The sequence below is a fragment of the Mytilus californianus genome, unplaced genomic scaffold (assembly GCF_021869535.1).
Source record: "Mytilus californianus isolate M0D057914Y unplaced genomic scaffold, xbMytCali1.0.p SCAF_9, whole genome shotgun sequence".
Taxonomy (NCBI): domain Eukaryota; kingdom Metazoa; phylum Mollusca; class Bivalvia; order Mytilida; family Mytilidae; genus Mytilus; species Mytilus californianus.
Window position 1 is genome coordinate 88,882,542 of NW_026262745.1, and position 21,196 is coordinate 88,903,737.

The following is a 21,196-nucleotide window of genomic DNA, read 5'->3' on the forward strand; positions in this document are numbered from 1 at the left end:
TCATTGCAAATTTAATACAAAATACCAATAATTGTTCATGTTGTTCTATCAATGAAAACTATTTACCTTATTGTATTAATTTTCAAATTCATAGACATCTGATGTTAAACGAAAGTAATGTCTTTTATGTCAATATTACTATCGATTTATTATTATTTTGGCAATGATGTATTGCATACTGAAGAAAATGATATTATTTGTTTATCTATTCAAAAGTATATAGAAAATACCAAACGTTTTTCTCTGCATAGACAACCTAAACTTTGTAAACAACACATGTGAGTAAAGATATTTCTAAATACATGTAATGGCAATAATCGAATGATCTTGATGAATAACTACTGTTATGTTGTGTTATCAATAACGAATAAATGGATTTTAAAATTAAAAACTAATTGTTCAGAGAACAATTGAAGGTTTTTCAACCCAAATTAACCGAAGATAAGAAAATTTTGATAAAAAACAGTATGTCCGATCTTAAATGATAGCTAATCACACACTGATTTTGAAAATAAAATGTTGAAGGCACTTTTTTTCATCAACTAAGGGAGATAATAAGCCACTTCCGGTTAAATCAAAAAAAACTTCCGGTGTCAAAAATAGCTTACTTCACGCTGACTCCAAAAATATATAGTTTTTATATACTTGTGTTTAAAATAAGGGAGATAAGTTGCTTCTTCCGGTTAAAAAAAGTTCACTTTTGGTTTCAAGATCATATATCTACCAACCTAATGCAAAAGACCCCATGGCTTTGTCATGTATAAATATGAATCTATAGCAAAGGTCAATATCTAGAACGTCAAAATCAAAATTAAGAACCTGATCGTGACCTTTGACCTTGACCTAATTTTCTATTTGTTGGACCAAGAACCTCAATTCAAAAACACCCTATGTCTCTATAACTAATGGTTTACCAATTATCATTATATTTAACTTATCTTAAATACAGAAGGAGAAATAACTCTCATATAGAGTCTCCGGAACGCTTCGGTCAAAATTATTCTTAAGATCCTTAGGATATAACAAGCGAATTGGTGAAATAGTTTTGTCGTTATCTCTTACGGTTTCGAAGGAGATGCGAACACAAGTAAAAACAGTGTTTGGGGAGATAACTCTTACAATAAAAAGTGTTCGGTTAAACAGGGTCTGTTTCAAGAAAGAAGAAGAAAAATAATAATATTCAGAACAAATACAATAGGCTTTTCCACGACAAAGTGGAAAGACCTAATTAAATTACAAATCAATAAATGTTTAAACTAACAAAAGTACACACAACACAAAAAAAGTATATTGACAAAAAACGAAATACAACAACAACCGGGACTTTAGATGAAAAAGTAAGGGATCCAGGAAGGGTCAGTAGTTCCTGCACCACTTATGAGACTCCTGTTTCACTCCTGCCCAAATTGTTGATAAGTCAAATAATGCACGTTTATAATTTTCACAGATAGTACATATTACAAAAGAAAATCAAGTTATACAAAAATAAAACATATGATGCATTTTATGTATTAGTTGCAATTGGCTTCACACTAGCTTTTAGTAACTTCGAGTACTCTTATTTCGGTGCTTTGTTTCTATTGTTTTTATATTAGTTGTTTTTGTACCTCGAATTGAGCCTATTGCTACTGAATTTTACTGTGTGTTCTTCTGCTGTGCTGTCACACCCCTGTCCCAGGTTAAGAGAGGGTCGGGCACTCACAAACATGTTTAACCTCGCAACAATCACCATGTGCATGTTCCTATTCAGAAGTTGCTTTTCGTAAATTGTCTTGTTATACATCAGGCAGTTGGTTTTCTCGTTTGAATTGTTTCACATTTTTCATGTCGTGGTCTTTTATAACCGAATATAGGATATGGGTTTTTCTCATTGTTGAAGGTCGTACTGTTGTCTAAAATTGCTTATATTCACTTTATTTGACTTGTGGTGGATAGTCGTCTCATTGGCAATCATGTTACATCTCCTTATTTCCATATTAATCACATCTACTGAAATTAAGATCAAACATTTCATCACAAAAATCATGCTTTTTATATTGTTGTACTTCCGAGTATATTCAATATCACAATGTCTTGGAAAAAAAATAGAAGACATTTGATAACAAAATAACAATTATTACCAGAATGTATGTACACATGACTAGTGTTATAGCTTCAATTAAATGAATCACATAAATATGATATTTATAGTTCCAAAACATCAGTCATATAACAAATTATATATGTTTTGTTTATATATATTTTTTTTAATCTCTCTTAACTTTCTTATCACTTGTCATAGGCCTTTCTGTTATTAGATGCAATAACACGAATTGCTATAGTTGATATAGCAATATACAATCATTTTTTAAGCAGAATATGTCACGGTTGCTAATATTTACTTGTTTAGTGTAAATCATAAGATAAATTAAAACGATGCCTTGTATCATGACATGTCAATGATATTAAACATTCATGTGGAAATTACCTTTGAAAGCAGATTATACATATATTTATCTATCTTGACAATTAACAGATTAAAAGTGGTGTATTTGAATGAAGTCTATATCTGTGTTATCTATGTTTGAAGACATCACAATAACTTAAAATTACATATACTTAGTCTAGAGAGTCATAGAAACACGTGTTGTGCACGTAGACGTTAATTGTCCAATAGAAACTGAAGGTTGTATTGTCAAATATATGTATTTTTTACTGAATTGATATGTTCCATATATCATTTTACAAAAGTAATATGAATGTATACTCACTGGTAAGGATTAATTCTATAAAACAAAATGCAGAATGCAATGACTAAACTACAATTAAAATACTTTTAACAGTAATGACTTATGAGTTGTTTATGTTTTTTTATATTTGATATTTAATCAACTTTACATTTTTCGAATAAACTTATCCTGAAACATCACGCTGTTTCACTGGTTGATCATTACTTCGTCTTTTTGATAATTTGAAAATAAAGGTGTATAAGTTTTCCAAATTATCCTTCTTTAAATAGTCAACAGATGTTCGTCAGTAAGACCAGATACATATTTTGTTCATATTCGGATTTGCCACATGTTATCTAACTTACATAGAAAGCATGTCTAAATAAATTACAATTTCGATACATACCTCTGATTTAAATCTATTTATTCTTAAAATGTGTATTTTTCATGTTTGAATTTCTGTTTTAATTAAGGAAGACTTACACCATTTTCCCTGAATAAACTGATAAAAAGTAAAGGAACCACACTTTTTCATCAACTTTAGGCAAGATAAATGTTAATATGCCTTTCTAAAGTCTTTATAAACACAGACATGACAATGGATGACAAATTGTGAACAAATGGTACTGTCATGGATTGAATACACTAGCAAAATATGTTTTTGATTTTCATGGTCACAATTAATGAATGATAATTTTATCAATAGGGTGTTGAGATTTACTGATACTTACTCAGAAATTTTGTCTTGCCTGAAAAGCAGTAGAAAAGTATCTTTTGTAAAAAAATGTTATTCAATCGAATTCATTTTAATATGTACTGTTGAATCTACTGGTTCTGTACCAGTTACCGTCAATAATTCTTTTTTTTTCGAATAAAATTTTACTGGGACTCTATTTGAAAATATTTTTTTAACATCAAAAGGGTTACCAAAAGTTATGTCAAATACCACATACTTGGACTTTCAATCATCTTGTAAACAATGAAAAGTGGTTTGCAAGTGTGCCTATTTTTGGGAGGAATTTTATGGTTACAAGGACCAGTAACCGTCACTTAATTATCTGACCACTTAATCATAGTTAATATGAATAGTAATGTCATATATGCCAATCGATATTAAGAAAAGAAGTAGATTTGTTAAATTAACCAAAAGTGTAGACATTGCATCCAAAAATTCTTAATCTTTTCTTCCTTTTGCTAAATTTGATCTGAACATGAATTGTGTCACTTGAGACAATCAAAATACACTGTATTGAAAGGGAGCATATAATGTGATTTTCAAAGTGTTAAACTTGTTTTGATTTTGATTAAAGAAATTTGTATTCTAAAGCAAGCTTTGATATATAATTTGTTAAAAAACGGCAAGTTTTCCAAAATTGAGGACGACAAAAAGTGATTACGTCATGTCCCCGCACGCGTTTTTCCCACGACGTGTTACAAAAACTAAACACTCAACATGTCATTGTCTTAAATGGATCAAACAAAACAAAGTTTTTGAATATGAAGCAATAGTATTTGTCTGCAGAAAATAGCAGTATGCCGAATGTTCGCAATACTTCCGTTATCACATTAAATGCATGGTGACGGTAACTGTAACTGACGGTAACTGGTCCACGGCCAGTATTCTTAAAATTAATTTCATCATCTAATATCTCGGGTAAAACATTTATTTGCATAGAAATTAATATAATCTTGCAAATTATATCATTGCCTTTTGTATTTAGCGCATTTGATGAGAATTAAACAATGCGATTATAAATGAGTTATTTGTTGTTAATTGCATTTTGTGGTTTTGTAAGACCTTGGTCTTGCATCGTTTTTTTTCTTTCCTCGTTTATTTTCTTTCTCTCGTTCGTCTGAACTTGTGATTCATGATTGTGTTAATCATGTATTCTTAGAAATGATCTTTTGTCAGGTTGTTGCCGTTTGTGATCATCTCATAATTTTGACCATTTGTTTTTAGTAAGTTTGTGTTGTGCGTTGTTTTTTTTTATTCTTCTAAGTTTTACAATATTTTTCTTGTCATTATCTTGGCTTATATTTCCGGGTATTCTTAAAACGGGTGGTTTCTCAAAGAACTGTGTCATATCTAAACATCTCACATTTAACACCAATATGACAGTATTCTTACCCACAAAGGTTGCATGCGTATCTGTACAGTGCCTTTGTTGGCTGTTCTCTGAAATCAGAGATTTGGAAATAAGAACTAATGAAAGTGAAACTCACGAAAAAATAAAACATTAAATACGCATATCAAACGTGTGTGTGTTTTGTGATATTTGTTCAAATATTTATAATGTATGTCGCACAAGATTTACACATAGTGTCCGAATAACTTATTTCATCTCTAATAAAAAGTTCTACTACAATGCATACATATTGCAATTCACAACTTCGTTGTAATAAACATACTCAACTGTAGAATTTAAAATCATTTACACAGGGACTTAAACGTACATGAATAAGAAGGCTGTATGACTCAAATTCAATGTGGGTGGTATTTGTCTTTATTGTAGAGCTAATAAATTGTATTGAACTGCGTAACATTGAGTCTATTGTCAACAACTTATATTTGGTAGGAGGTTTTTGATGCTATGAATATACTTAATCAAATTAGAAAACCAAGATGTGTTCTTGAAATGCTATCGTATCCTTAGTGAGAGAAAGAAAATATTACAATGGGTTGTTCAAGTGTTGTTTTTTTTTAATGAAAACTGGGTTTAAAGTGGAATTTGGCCAGTGCATGACTTGCTTCATAGTTTAAACAAGTTTATGTCATTTAAAAATGTCCAACAGTTATATCAACTTATACGAATTTTAAACATTTTTGTTTAGAATCAAACTTCACTTAAAGAGTGATTATATGTTCCTAATGTCGTGACTACAATCCCATCTCCTTTTCCCGAATATGACCTACCGAATTAGACTTATTACCCACGGGTTTGTATTAACATGAGCAACACGACGGGTACCACATGTGAAGCAGGATCTGAGATCACCATAAGTTGTTGGTGGGGTTCGTGTTGCTCAGTCTTTAGTTTTCTATGTTGTGTTTTGTGTACTATTGTTTGTCTGTTGGTCTATTTCTTTTTGAGCCATGGCGTTGTGAGTTTATTTTCGAATTATGAGTTTGAATGTCCCTTTGGTATCTTTCGCCTCTCTTTTATAAGCTATTAATATCGATTTAAATGAAAACATTCTACTGTTCAATATAAGTATTTTCTTCGAATCAAAGACATTTAAAAGGTACTAAATGAGAAAATGTTACATTGGCTGCGAAGGAAAACAGGAAAACCATCTTAATATGACTGATATTAACTTAATAGAAATATACCAGGGTTTCCGCTGGCGGTCGCCATTTTCGCCATTTGAGAAAAAAAAATTGTGGCGATTAAAATTCGTTAATGGCGAAAGAATTTGGCGAAACAAATATAACCGTTCGGCTTCGTTCATCCTGTTTACTTTTAGGGTTTATCAGACTTTTTTCTTGTCAGATCATACAATACTAGGAATTCACCATGAACTCGTTATATCTTAAATAGAAAATCAATAATCAGGTTATTGCATTTCATAGCTACCGCCAACAATGGATTATAATTAGTAAAGGTGTTGAGTGTATTGTTTAATAAAATGGTGAGGTCAAATGGCGTCATATGTCATTCAAAGGATTTAGTTACAACTTTCATAGAAATTATTGTTTTGAACAGGGATTTTACAATCGTTTTACTTTTAGCAATGCAAGTGTACATCTCCCCTTTTACTTTTAACCATGGTATGGAAAAAAAACCTGTTGTTATGGCGAAAAATGTTCAACAGTAAGAAAAATCTCTAATTTTAAAGTTTTTTATATAATTTTTTTAGAAATAATTGTTTTGATGTAGGTGATTTTTTTTAGCGACGCATGTGTTTAAGGCTTGGTTTTTGGGGATCCAATTTTTTTCATTTAACGATGGTCCGGAATGAAAACTATTGTTAACAAATAAAATATTTAAAAGTAAGAAAAATCTTTGACGTTAGTCCTTATCCTTTAACTAGACGGGAAGTATCCAATACACTTATTTAATATGAATCCCTTCTTATGCGTCAGAAGTTAAAAATAATGGTTTCATGATCTGTTTTGCAATTTTACAGTTTCTTTTTAAAAGTAAATGTTTTGTTGTTATTGAGTGTTTATTCATTACAATGTAGATAACAAAAAGATATGAAGAATTATAATAGATAACGATGTGAAATGATTTTTTTTTTGTTAGAAAGAAGGAACATTTTAAACGAAAAATATGTTTAAGCTAGTGGGCGAAAAAAAGATTGAAACTGACAAAAAAATTGTTTTCGCGAAAGAGATGGCGAAAAGAAAATTGTTCCAGGGGAAACCCTGAACATATGTAAATACTGAAAAGAAAAACAGAGACCATAGAACATCTATTTTGGAGTTGTCATATGGTCTGCAGTACTAAGCTTGCACTAAACAATTGGATTTTTGAAATTTTGAAAATATAAGAAGATTTTGCTCACAAAAAAAATATTACAAGAAGTATTGCCAAACTTAAATAATTTTCCAAATTTGTAAAGAAACACCTGAACTTGAACAACTCTCTAAAGATGTATATAGCAAATACTGGAGTCCCTGGTTCTCTATTATAGACTAAATAATAAATGTTTTTTTTTGTTTTTTTTTATTTGTGGTTTTTTTCGCATTTCTTTATTCAAATTTGATTTATACACAACACATATATATTCAAGAACGAAATAAGAATCGTTCTTCCGCTACTAGATCATTATTTGGGTTTGACCTAAGGTTGTATCATTATATATTCTATTGTTTGTTTTAATTTAAAATTTCCTTGATGTAAACATGCTATTCTGCAAACCTTTGTTCATACATGATGTGCAAGCTAATTTATTACAGTAAAGCATATCCATTATAAACAAAATATACTCATATCATTATAGTGTTATTCCAAATGTCTGAAATCCTAACTCGGATAAATAATTGTTTTACTAATTGTCGTCGTCTTCTAACGAAAGTTCTTTATTAGCTATGACTGTTAAGATAATACATCAAATTCACGCGAGGAAAATATTTCTTTCCAAAATAAAATGCATGATAGGGAAAATATCTTATAAACTCTTGACTAACAATTTTTATCTCGTTGCTTTTACTATCTCATAAGTTTTATACGCCTGGATTCCCCATTTTTAGCATTGGAGTATACATTCTTTTGGTTATTCCAGTTCACGTGTTGTGCTCAAATATATCATATAAAACATTATATGTTATCAGGTCTCAGACAGGGTATATACTTTGACATTCCCAGCTTAGAGTCTATATAACTCCTAAGTCGGGAATGTCACAGTATATACCCTGTCTAAGACCTGAATTACACATATATTATGGATTACCCCTGTCTTTATGTTTTTTTCCAGTGCAGGTATTTATTAAACATTCACAATGCAGCATGTATATTCATTACATGTTTATTAGGTCTTTCCACCTTTCCGTGGAAAGACCTATTGGTTTTCTTCTGATTATTTTTTTTTTCTTCCGCCTAATTTTTTTCTTGCGGTGTATTTTTGTTTCAAAAGATGTCGCTTAGTTTTTTGGTATATGATAGCATACAGTCTATACGCTTTTGAAACTGACCCTGCTTAACCGAACACTTTTCTTTGTAAGAGTTATCTCCCCAAACACTGTTTTTCTTGTTATGAGATCTCCTCCGCAACCGTAAAAGAAAGCGACAAATTTATTTTTCCAAATTGCTCGTTATATCCTCAGGATGTTAGGTTTTATTTAGACCGAAGCTTTACGAAGACTCCAAATGAGAGTTATTTCCCCTTTTGTATTTGATATATGTGAAATGTATTTGTAACTGGAAAACCATAAGTGATAGAGGCCTAGGGTCTTTTGATTTGAGGTCCTTGGTCCATAAAAATGAAAATGAGGTCAAGGTCAAAGGTCAAGGTCATGTTAAAAATTTTGATTTTGGCTTTTTATCACTAATTTTCAGAAATCTTATAAGATATCGACAAATTTTTTTACAGAATTGTTAGTTGCGACATGTCGTAACACGTAAATTTGAGTTGAAAGGGTACAGAGACATTTAGTGGGAGTTTTCTCCCATATAATATTCAAAATTACACGTATGGTGATATAACTCATTCATCATATATATTTGAGACCTAGGGTCTTTTTATTTGAAGCCCTTGTTTCATGACCTTGAAATTTGGGTCAGGTCAAAGGTTGATTCGACGTTCTATATTTTGACCTTTGCTTTTACCTCATATATATACATGATAAAGCCATGGGACTTTTTGCATGAGGTTGCAAGCCATTTGACCTTGAAAAAGCCAACCGGAAGTGACCTTTTGTAAACCGAAAGTAGCTATTTATTGTACTAAATTAATGTAAAAGTATATAGAACTATATATTTTTGGAATCAGTGTCAAGTAAACTTTCAAATAATACCGGAAGTGACATTTTTCAATCCGGAAGTAAAAAATTATCTCCCTTATTTATATTTTTTTTGTAAAGAAACCATATATTTTTGGAATCAGCGTACATTAAGCTATCATTTGACGTTTGAATTGACATTTAAAATCTAATTTAAATATTTTTCATATCAAAACAGATCCTTACTGGAGGAAAGACCTTCAATTGTTCTCTGAACAATTGGTTTTTAATATTGTTCTTACATCTGTTCTGAAAAAAAAAATCCACATGCTTGTTATCAGATGTTCTCTGAAACTACATGTCCAATTGACCCCAAAATTTGCAGTCAGCAGGGTATACATGTATTACATCTTCATAAAACAATGTGGTGCAGATATCTTTCAAGAATTTTCCTAGAGAAAAGAAATTGCAATGCCGTAAAAATCGCTTGCTAGTTCCGTAAATCTTAGTGAAATCCATCCTACAATAAAACGTCCGCTCCTAGATTGAAATACAAATCTGTGTTACAAACTGCTACTGAAAAATGTACAATACAAATCTGTGTTACAAACTGCTACTAAAAAATGTACATTATATGAAAATAATCAACAAACGTGTTTTAAAATTACACAGGATCAATTAAATCCAAAGCATGCACTGCTCGTAAACTGTGATCAAAATGTCAATTACCTACAATGACAAAAGAAATACATTGTGTGTATTCCGTCGCTATACATGTTGTCTGTCCAACGTCCCCACCTAAAAAGAAATAAAAATACTAAGTTTTCGCTAATATAAAGCCTCGTAACGTGACGCCACAACCTGGCGCGAGACAAAGACGCGCGCAGACCTTGAAATAGACTAAAAACTTTCCAAACTAAATATAGAAACTTAACCAACACACTTATATGGACCCTTTAAAGAAACAAACACACAAACAAACATACACATGTATCAATCAATCATGTTTCAGAAGGGGAAAAGACCGTTTACAATTGCTTTTTAAAGCAATTGATTTATATTTGTTTCTTAATATTTTGAGTAATCCATTTAAATGCACCTTTTCTTATCTTGACAATTTTTTATCCGTTTAGAAAATGTTTTCAATAAAGTTTTCAGATTTCATGTTTTGTGTTTGTATGTGTGTGTGGCTTTATTTTTTACAACACAAACATTGGAAAACCCAACCTGATATGTTCTGCAGACGTGAAAGATTATGTAATTTGCTGTGAAAATAATTTTATCCTGTATGTAATAATTTATTATAACACTTTAAAACATTAAATTTAAGTATTCGAAGTGTAAATTTGCGTGATTTTTTGTATTAAAAATGTATTATTGACGGATGCACGTCATTATTTTCCCTCCGTGAGCCTCTGGCATTTTTTAGTGTTCTGTATAGCTTTTGACTACGTCACATAGTAACAGGTGTTATGATGACGTTTTTGAGGTTCCAATTGGGAATAAAAACGTCGTATATACCCCGGCAGTTTCCTGAATATATACTGACATCTCTGTGTTGTTATCAATCACAAAACTCGACACATTTGTAATCCGTAATATATAATTATGTAAGGAGTGTAACATTTTATAAAATTAATTCGTTTATTGTCAATTCTAAAAACGTCACAAACATACAAATATTTTCTTAGCGCATATTCTAATCATTGGTTATCAGAAATCCTAGGATGAATAAAATTAAGTTGGTCCTTGCAAGTTCGTGTTTAAGTGTTTTGATTTATTAAACCAATGCAAACAATTGAAAATGGTGCTTACTGGAGGATCCCAACATCAATTTAGCCATTGAAGCGTGTTTGTATGTTCACTATGTTGTGCAAAGTTCGTTGTGAATATCCCAAACCCAGAAAAGCATAATAAAAAGACTTTTTTTATATTAAAGTAGGATGTATCTTACAAATATAAGGAAAATACCTAGGCCCTTTCTTTGGTGTCTGTTCTACACTGTAAACTACTATTCCTCTGAAGAAAAGAAGAAAAGGCAAATATTTATCGCTACTTATATTTCTCCTCGAACTACAGTTACACGAGTTCATAGTGTACAAATGAAAATACATTTATCTTTAACGCTAAAAAGCATTACACCAACCTTAAAACGGTAAGATTTATAACAAAATTAATTGCAGTTTATTGCGTGTGTTTTTACCATGTTTCATGTACTTTTTGCTTGTGTGTACCTTTATTGTGCCGTATTTAGCTTGTTCGTTTACTGGCGACCTTGTCGTTGTACACATTAGGATGCGTTACTATGTAGCATGTGTGTGTAGTCCTTTCACATACCGTGTGAAACGAGTGTGTTAATTGTGTTTAGTATTTGTTGACACTATATACCATGTACGTTAGCGTATCCATTTATCGTGTGCTGAGGTCTCGTATACGTTTGTTGTATCGTTTATAGAGTATACCTTGACTATGTGGTGTGCATTACTTCGTATTTACAGTTAATCTGTGATTTTAAATTGTAAAAGAATTCTGAAAAGTAAATAAGTTTTACTGAAACATTGAAATCTTGTTTTTAAGATACTGGAATACGACTATTTTACTGGCTGACGATTTCCTTGTAAAATAAAAAAAAAAAACATGATTACACATTTTGTGTGGAATAGTTTTAGAAAATTATGGGAAAACATATTAAAAGTAGAATTTTTAATCAATATGCGCTTTTGTTTCTGATCAATACGAATCCTAGTGTGTATCTACGTGCATGATGTGCATCTGATGTATGTGTTTTGCATTTGCATTCATTTCCGTAAGTCTGTAATCAAATTTATTACCATATCATTTTTCCACGTTTCGCTTAACAATAATCGACATTGATTCGTTTTAAGACTTTTAGTAATTTTGTCGCAATGATACACACCTTGGCATAATTGAAGGCAACATTTTGATTGACTGATGTAGTTTTGATAAGAACGAAAAGTAGCATGCGTGTGACCATTTGTTTGTTTGCAAGTGACTTGTGTGCAAGCTGCTGTAAATGTGCATGTGTCTTGGGTGTCACGTCCAGTTCATTAACCATGAAATGCATGTTTATACAACGGTTGAGTGACGGTAATAAAAGAATGTCGAATGTAATATATAGAATATATGCAGTATATTATTTGTATATTATAACAATAAAGTTAAACTTATAACAAAAATCAATCAGTGGTTAAATAATTAGACTCGAGACAGGCAAAAAGGTGAAAACAAACTATTGACATTACAACACTTGTCTAGAGTGAATAACTTACCGGTACGATATGTTTCCAAATATATTGATTATTTTTCGTTCTGTTACTTTCTTTTTGTTATATTTTACTCTCGGTAGCACCGATGACTCCTCTCCCCTTGCAACATCTAGCTCGGATTTGATATGTTTTAACTGTTTCAGACGTTAAGTAGCATCAGTTATTTTTAAGCTATCGAAAAAGGCGTTCTGGCATTTCTTCAACATTTTTATGTCATTTTAAAACTCAGTTCTACTAGACTGTAAGGCCTTAATGCTTGCTGTCTCTTTTTTTTTCCAATGATTTTATGAGAGCTTGTACTTTCTTGTCAATCCACACTTTCATCTGTTTTCCTTCGTCTGTAATCATACGAATAGCTTCTTTGACGTCGTTTTGGTACCTTCCTGTGCCTTGTTCAATTTTGTCTAGGTTTGTTTTGGTGGAATTAATCTTCGATTCAATCACATCTTTTAATTCTGATTGCAATTCCTGTATCGATTCGTTGATTTCAGACGTATCATGCTTTTTATGTTTTTTGACAATACACATTTTGCATATTGGTATGTCACAATCAATGCAGTAAAATATGAAATTTTCGTCGTGTTCTGTGCAAAACAGTTTTTCTTCCGGATTGATATTTGACTCACTTAGAAAGGTATGATTCATACATATTTTAGACCTTAAATGTAAAGTTTTACAATTTTCACACATCCATTGATCGCATTGTTCACAATAGTTACGCCCTGGTCCATTCATACATATGTCGCAGGATTTCAAAGCGGATTGTGCCATTTTAGTTGTTTTCCTTCAGTTACCTTGACACAGGTTAAACGTCTAATAAATAATCGATATCGGTAATGTAAACCAAGAAGTTACGGAAAATTCTACAGAATTTTATCTTGTTTAACTTTTATTACGCACATGATTGAAAGGATATTTATCGATGAAAATATTAAGGTTTTATTGAATCAGAATAAAAATACAAAATGTGTAGGCAAGTTTTCAACGCATTTATTTACTTTTAAATGTGTACTATTTATAAATATTTAAATGTTCTACCTGCGTTCCGAAGAACACAGTATCTCAATTTAAATAATATCTGGTTAATGTCCTCAGCTGAGTTCCTAAGTACACTCTCTCGTCATGATTAATATTTAGTTAAATGTGATACACTATTGGCTAAGAAGGGTTAGTTAATACACCAATATCACAAATATTACAAAACTGTGGATGACAGGTCAGCCTTTTTCTAGTTCGAAAGTGTGTATCTGGTTTGAATTTAGCAATGCAAATACGTTTAATAGTACACGCAATGATTTTTTGATATTGATATATATTAGTGATTTTCAAATAAAAGCGTATTAAATGATAATTTGATACAGGGTTCTATATAATCTTCTAAATAATACCTCTATTTATATTGATTAGAATTTTATTGCACAACTATACAAGGATAATACATGTAGTTATATATTTTGCATATATTTACTTAAATACATACACTTACATTTGGAAAAATATCCTGCGTTATTCTAATCATCAAATGCTTTCTTATATTTATCTTTTGTGAATTAGTATATGTCTGTCTCTGATACCTTTCTAGAGTTATGACTCAATGTAAGTGTTTTATAATTATTTGCCAAGTATTTTCCTTCTTTTATCATTTAAAAGTCTTGAAAAATGTCCTAATACATTTATGTTATTCAAGAGGGTGTGGATGGGGGTTACAGAATAGAGAATAATGGCCAAAAAATATAAAGAATAGAGACAAATGGACCAAAAACTAACGAATAGAGAATACTAGGTTGCTAAAATATAAAGAATAGAGACTAATGGGCAAAATGTATAAAGAATAATGAAAAAATGGCCAAAAAAATGAAAGAATACGATATTGAAGGACCCGCATCCTCATTCAGTATTGAGGTTTTGTGTTTAATAATGTGTTCACATATGGTTTATTCGCCAATCACTCTGTATGTTCATTGGAAAATATTGTAACATTAATCATAACACAGTTGCATCCTAAACCTTCTCATGATGAAAATAGTATCCGATACTTACCTACGAGATCTACATTCCTATATGTACATGTGTTTGTTAATTGGTTTCTGAACACACAAAAATGAAATAAAACGCATGCAGCTATGAGTTTTTGTCCGCCCTTATAGATACTAAAGATAAATAACGATATTTTTGATGTGTAATATTTATTTTTGTAAACATAGTTAAGGAGGATATTACACCAATATTTTCGTTATACAAATATTAATGATAGTGGCATGTTGACCTCTTTCTGGTATAAGACTGCAGTATTATTATATACAACACAGTTATACGAGAAAGGTTCAGATTGTTAAAATCATTTAAGAATAAGTTACCTATAGGCATTCAGAACAAAAACCAAGAAAAAAGCTTAAAAAAGGCTCTGTATGTGTATATATTAATTTATTAATTTGGTGTATGATAAAGGTAGAGGTAAATTTAGACACAACAGCTATATCAGATTTGCTTTTTCTCAATACATATTTTCCGAACATAAAACATGTACTTAAATTAAAAAAAAGCAGCTTGATATGAACGTTGTTTCTAGATTCAAAATGATATATGTTTTCTAATATTTAATAAGTCTCACTATTTTATTTCATATAAACAGTGCAACATTATAACCTTATATCCGATTTTCTTATTGGTATTCACATATGATTCGAACATATATCACTTTCGCATTACCATTACAACATTTGTTTAATAAATGATTGAACATAGATGGACAATATTTTCAAGAGGCTATTTGATTTGCAGGAAACACGTACAAATAATGAAACGCTTACTCTGTCGGTGCAGGTTGGTTCGCTCTTTTTGTAATTAATGGGATTCTCTCAGTTTCTGTGTTTGTTACCTTGGCTTGTCTCTTTCTAACCAATTTACGACTACCAATTAAAATGTATTGATTCATAATTCTGAATTGACATTTTGATTTGTTCACTACTTGTAGATTTATGTGAAATAAGGAATAACAAACAAACTTAATTGAACGTCAGCTGTTATGTGTTGTCTATACGTGGTTGCGATTCCCGATTAAAGGAGAAGAATAATCAAAATACTAAATTATTGACGATATGTGTTATAGACAGGGATATCAAATTAACCATTTTAATCATGAAACTATTTTATAGTATTCATCATATTCTTCACCGATGCTAGAGTATAAATCATGTATAAATGCAAAGCCTAAAACAAACTATGAATAGTTCATAAAAAGAACTTAAATTCAAAGTCAAACCCGGACAAAGCTATTTCGAAATTAGAAGATGCGGTATGATTGCCAACGAGATAACTCTCCATTAGAGACAATTAACAACTATAGGTCGCCGTATGGTATTTTACAATGAGCACAACAATACTGTAAGGTAAGCTATTAAAGGCCCCGAAATGATCAAAAAATTCAAACGTAATATGCACGAGGAAGACATTTCCTTCAATTTAAATGATTTAAAAAATTTTCAACAGAAAATTTCATAAAAAACAAAACAATATACGTACTTTATACCAGAAGCAAAGTACTGGCTGCTGGGCTCATGATACCATCGTTGACCAACAATTCACTAACAGAGGTATTGACAAGAGGTAGTTTCAATTTCACGGAACCAGATGCGTATTTTGACAAGTGATATTTCTTTAGTGATGCCCTATTTTTGTTTAAATCCAAAATCTAAACAAAACATAAAAGAGCTGAAAAAACAAAAATGGACATGTTATAAGCGCATATTTCAATAAAAAAAGATATCCGTAGTTTTATGTCAGGAAAGAAGTTCTTGCTACAAGGCTTATGATACACACGGGACAAACAGGTTACCAGTAAAGGTATTTATCCAGTGCTAGCAACAACATGAAAGTTGAAGCTGTAAATTTTTCGAACCTGTAAATCCCGCCTCTTTTTTCCCGAATATGACGTACCGTATTAGACTTATTGTTGGATGTGTTTTTACATGATCAACACGACGGAAGTCACGTACGGAGCAAGTTTGTTTTTTCTAAGATGTGTTTTGTATACTGAGTTTGTCTTTTGATGACCGTTTATACTTCAGCCTGTAATCCCTCTGTCACATTGTCTGATTGTTTGATATCAGACATATCTTGGTATTTGTAATTGTTGTCGATACATAGTTGATATATTGGTTTATCATAAGCAATACAGTATCAAAGGCTATTTCATCGCGTTTGCTGTAGAATGATTTTTCCTCCGATTTTATATTCGGTTTGATGGAAATGGTATGATTTTAAATTCTTTTAGACCGTAAATGAAAAGATTTGTAATTATCACAAAGCAACTGCTGGCATTGTTCACCATAGTTTTGCCCTGGTTCACTCATATAAATGTCGCAGGACATCAAAGGGGATTGAGCCATTATCAGGAGTTTTTTATAAAGTTACCTTGACACATGTAGTTCTAATAAATGAACACTAATTGATAGGTGGAAGTATCAAGTAACGGAATTCTGAATCATCTAAATCTGAAACGTTATTTCAACTAATCTAGTACACATGATTATGGTAGTTTTTAAGTTCTGAACTCGAGCATTAATGAATATTCAAAATAATTATGTAAAAATCAATACGTTCCAATTATGTTACACATTTATTTGTAAAAGCTATTCAAATGCCAATACTCGAGTTTAAGAATTATCATATATTTCATATGTTTATTAACCCGAGTAATTCAGTCGTTATATTCCGCTGATCTACGATTGCTTCATTAACGCCTGAATGCATAGACAGTGAATAATCGTTAGTCAATCATTCAGAATTAGCTCGGGTTTTACCTTTTCTCAATAAATTGAACTGACTGCTGATTGGTCACCTCTTCTAAAAGGCACTTATCAAAATCCAGGATCCGTGAAAAGTTTTTAGTGTTCGGAATTCTGACCCTCGCAATTAGGAGAGATCGATTACGGGGAGGGACGGAAATATTTGAGTTATGTATATAAAGACAAAGTAGATAACATATTGTTTTAAGGTCAATATTATAAACATCTATATGATTTGCATGTAAGCGATCGAGTAGAAGTTCACAGACTCATCGTTTTCTAAATTTACTTTAGGTTTTGTTTATTATAAGAGTACAAATCATACAAGTTACCATTGAAACAAATCAACAAAAACAAAACAAAAACTAACAGACAAATCTTAATCCATTTGATAGAAAGCTGTAAATCACATTGAAGACAACATAGATAAAAACCAGGTAGACATATTATGAAACTCTTACGGAAGCCTGTGTAATATATCATGGAATCTAGGTAACCAAATGGTGTTTATAATGCTGCAACAGTTGGTCAAATGTTGGATGACATTTCATTTTCAATAAGTGAAAAACTGCAATCGGAACATATTTTTTTTATTTTGATTACTTTGAAATAAGTTTAATGGTGAGTATGTGTTGGTCACTTTGGAATAGATATTATACGGTTTGCTTAATGCATTTCGTGTAATGTTATCTAAATGAAAGAAAACAAGTACACTAAATCTTCTTTGTTATATGTGTTTGTTTGTATAGGCTTTCTTTTGATTGAGTTAAGCCATTTCAATTGATATTTTATAGTGTATCTTTCTATGCTGTGATGTTACACTATTATTTCAGGTTGGGTGAAGTTGGCGCCTATTAAAACGTTTAAACCCGCTGCATTTGTCTGCACCTGTCCTAATTCAGGAAACTGATGTTCAGTGGTTGTCGTTTGATGATGTCGTTCATAAGTGTTTTTCGTTTCTCGTTTTCATATAGATTAGACCGTTGAATTTCCTGTTTAAATGGTTTTACACTAGTGATTTTTAGGGCCATTTATAACTTGCTGTTCGGTGTAAGTCAAGGGTCAGTGTTGAAGGCCGTACTTTGACCTATAATATCTTACTTTTACAAATTGTGACTTGGATGGAGAGTTGTCTCATTGGCACTAATACAACATCTTCTCATATCTATTTAGCCTGTTGCATCGTGTAAAATGAGGGAGAAGATATACTAAAGGTTAAACCATGAAAAAACTGTATATTGTATTAACTAGTTGTAATTGACGTCGGGTTTTTGTTTGAATTGTTTCTCTGTTTTTCATGTCGGGGACTTTTAATGGCTAATACAATTGTATAAGTTTCCCTCATTATTAAAGGCCGTACAATGACCTATATTTTGCTTAATCAACGTCATGTGGACATTGGGAACTGTTGGATAGTTTTATCTTTGGCAATCATTCCACATCTTCTTATTTTTATGCTAAACTTGCTCTTTGTATGTAGAGCAAGATCTGATTACTCTTCCTTGACATATGATATCTCTTCCGGTGTTGGTTGTTTTTTTGTTTGTTTTTTTTCCAGTGCTATTTTTTTTCTATGAAGTGTTTTGTGGACTTGTTTGTATTTTCGTCCGTTTTTGTCATGTCCATGCAGGTTTCTCGTCGACGTATTTATACTTAACATTTGTTATGGTTTTATTTTAATGAATTCCTTTGCTGTGTCAGGGCATTTAATAGCTGACTTTACGGTAAGGATTTTTTTTCATTGGGACTCATGTAAATAGATGTCGTAATCATACCACATAAACTCAATGCTGCTCGACCGATGGCATCATTTTGCTTTCAGACTTTACATTGGCGTAGACAATAACTAAAGTATATTGTTGTATGCAAAATTGCCTAACAAATTAGTCAATAATCAAGAAAACACTAATGAATAAAATTCTGTCTGCTTTTTTACGTTCCATTACGCTTAGACGTTTGAATTTGAAATGGTGATCATTTAGAGAGAAATGAAAATAGGCTTTACAACATCTAAAAAACAACAACGTTGAAGCACATCTTAATCATAACTGTTTCCGTAAGGCACTGTTACACATTTAGAACTAATAGAAATACCGACAGTCTGCTAAATTAACAATCCACCAAACTTGTTGTCGATAAAATATTTCAGAATTTTGGTCCATTTGTTATAAGAATGAGCAAAGTAACAAAGTAATATGTTTCATGACATAACACACGGAATATGTTTCATGGGACAATGTTGTCGATCTTTCAATTGAGCATTTTAGAGTAGTGATTTATAACTTGTTAGATATAGGTGTACTTATCAATTAGACAACTCTCCGCCAGAGACTAAACAACGTAGGGGTTAACAACTAACGGTAGACATGTAAACTTGTGAAAGAAGAACATTGTTTATGAACTTTGTGGATATTTAGTATGTCTTTTTTCAATACAGCTTAAGCACGTTAATGTGTAGATCAGGTGTTGTTTTGTTTAATTGGTCAATATGGTATCGTTTTGCACACACTTCAACCTACATCAGTTGTCTGAACCACACTGGTAAATATCGGGCGCATCTTACAGCAAGTATTATCTAATCAATTGCATTTTATACAAATATCATTGTTTCTGATTTATCAATAAATTGTGTAGATTTTTAGTAGTCTCTCTTTCATAAAATGAATAATGTATGTACAAGTCAATGTCTTTTTACCCTCTATCATTTGTCTATAGTGTGGTATTTGCCAAAACATAATATTTTCGTTATTCACATTCACAGACAAATTTTATCGTTTGTGCGCTTGATTGAATTAACTTCGTAATACCGAACGACTATTAAAAAAGTGAGAGAGTAGGAAATGTTAAGAATGCTACATTCAAAAATAACTCAAAATAGGTTAAGAACAAAATCATGTAGGCCAATGCCCATAATTTTTTTTAGATATTTTATTACTTTTTTAATAATCAACATTGACCTCCGTGATGATTTTGCATTGTTGTTTACCATTACTATAACATGTGTCGCTACAAAATTTTCATTGATGAATGCCAAAATTACTAAAATATTGTTTGAGATCTGAAGCTACGGTTTATATCATTAGTCAATGCTTAATAATGCATAATAATTTCAACTGATATATATTTCTATTGTTTATTGATTCGTTAATGCTGGCACCGATACATAATTATATTTTGGTGAGTATAGGAAAACCAATAAAATTCTGCGGTGGGTTGAAATTTATGTTTTCCTTGATTTCTATATTAATTTCCTACTTGTGTTACACTATAGAAACACAATATTTATAAATATGTTAGAGACAATAATGTTCTACTGTGATTCAGTAAAAGTCTTTTTTTTTCATCTATACTGTTAACTAATTAAGGGTAGGAGTTTATGAAAATGTTGTCAAATGAACTCCATGGAAAATGCAAAAATGCGTTATCAAATGGCAAAATCAAAACCTCAAACACATCAAACGAATGGCAAACAACTGTCATATTCCTAAATTGATACAGGCATTTCCTTATGTAGAAAATTGTGGATTAAACTTGGTTTTATAGATAGCTTAACCTCTCACAGGTCGTATTAAATTACATTTTATTGACAACTATGTTAACAAAACAAACAGATTTAATAGGTAAACATTTCAAAAATAGTGGTACAGCAGTCAACAATGTGTTATAATCTTAATCTTAATCTGAAAGACGGACATGCACATATAACAATCACTACAATTATCAAATATAGTTGACATAATACTCATATACACTTGATGACAGGTCTTTTCTCAAAACTACACATTGACCAATGAACCAGGAAAACGAAGTAAATGTCAGAGGAACCATACCCGACAGACATATTCAGCTTACAATTGCCCTACTGCTTAATTCAGTGTATCTAAACATCTCATTTTCCTCTATAAAACGATGATCTTTTTGCTATATATTGCAAAACTCGACGTGAAGTGTAGAAGTAGGAATGATCGCAATTTGTAAGCTATCTTGACCAACGAATTGTTTTTAGAGATCCCATGGATATGGAACTGA

At 31.2% G+C, this 21,196-nt stretch overlaps 1 protein-coding gene and 1 long non-coding RNA gene across 7 annotated transcripts in view; both read right to left on the bottom strand.

Moving 5' to 3' along the window:
* The window catches only part of LOC127716004 (transcription intermediary factor 1-alpha-like), a 431,824-nt gene that overhangs the window by 83,311 nt on the left and 327,317 nt on the right, over positions 1-21,196 (bottom strand). For 2 of the 6 annotated variants that reach the window (XM_052222106.1, XM_052222105.1), the window contains exon 1: positions 13,039-13,172. The exons of the other annotated variants lie outside the window; for them this stretch is intronic. In XM_052222106.1, the coding sequence (XP_052078066.1) occupies positions 13,039-13,151 (113 nt within the window). In that variant the 5' untranslated portion in view covers positions 13,152-13,172. Of the gene's footprint in view, positions 1-13,038; positions 13,173-21,196 lie in introns of those variants that run through there. 6 annotated transcript variants of the gene reach the window in all.
* LOC127716053 (uncharacterized) lies at positions 4,753-12,633 on the bottom strand. Its single transcript, XR_007988733.1, has 3 exons — positions 12,384-12,633; positions 11,065-11,112; positions 4,753-4,884 (listed from the first exon to the last, which is right to left on the bottom strand). It is a non-coding gene; the product is annotated as an uncharacterized LOC127716053 (long non-coding RNA).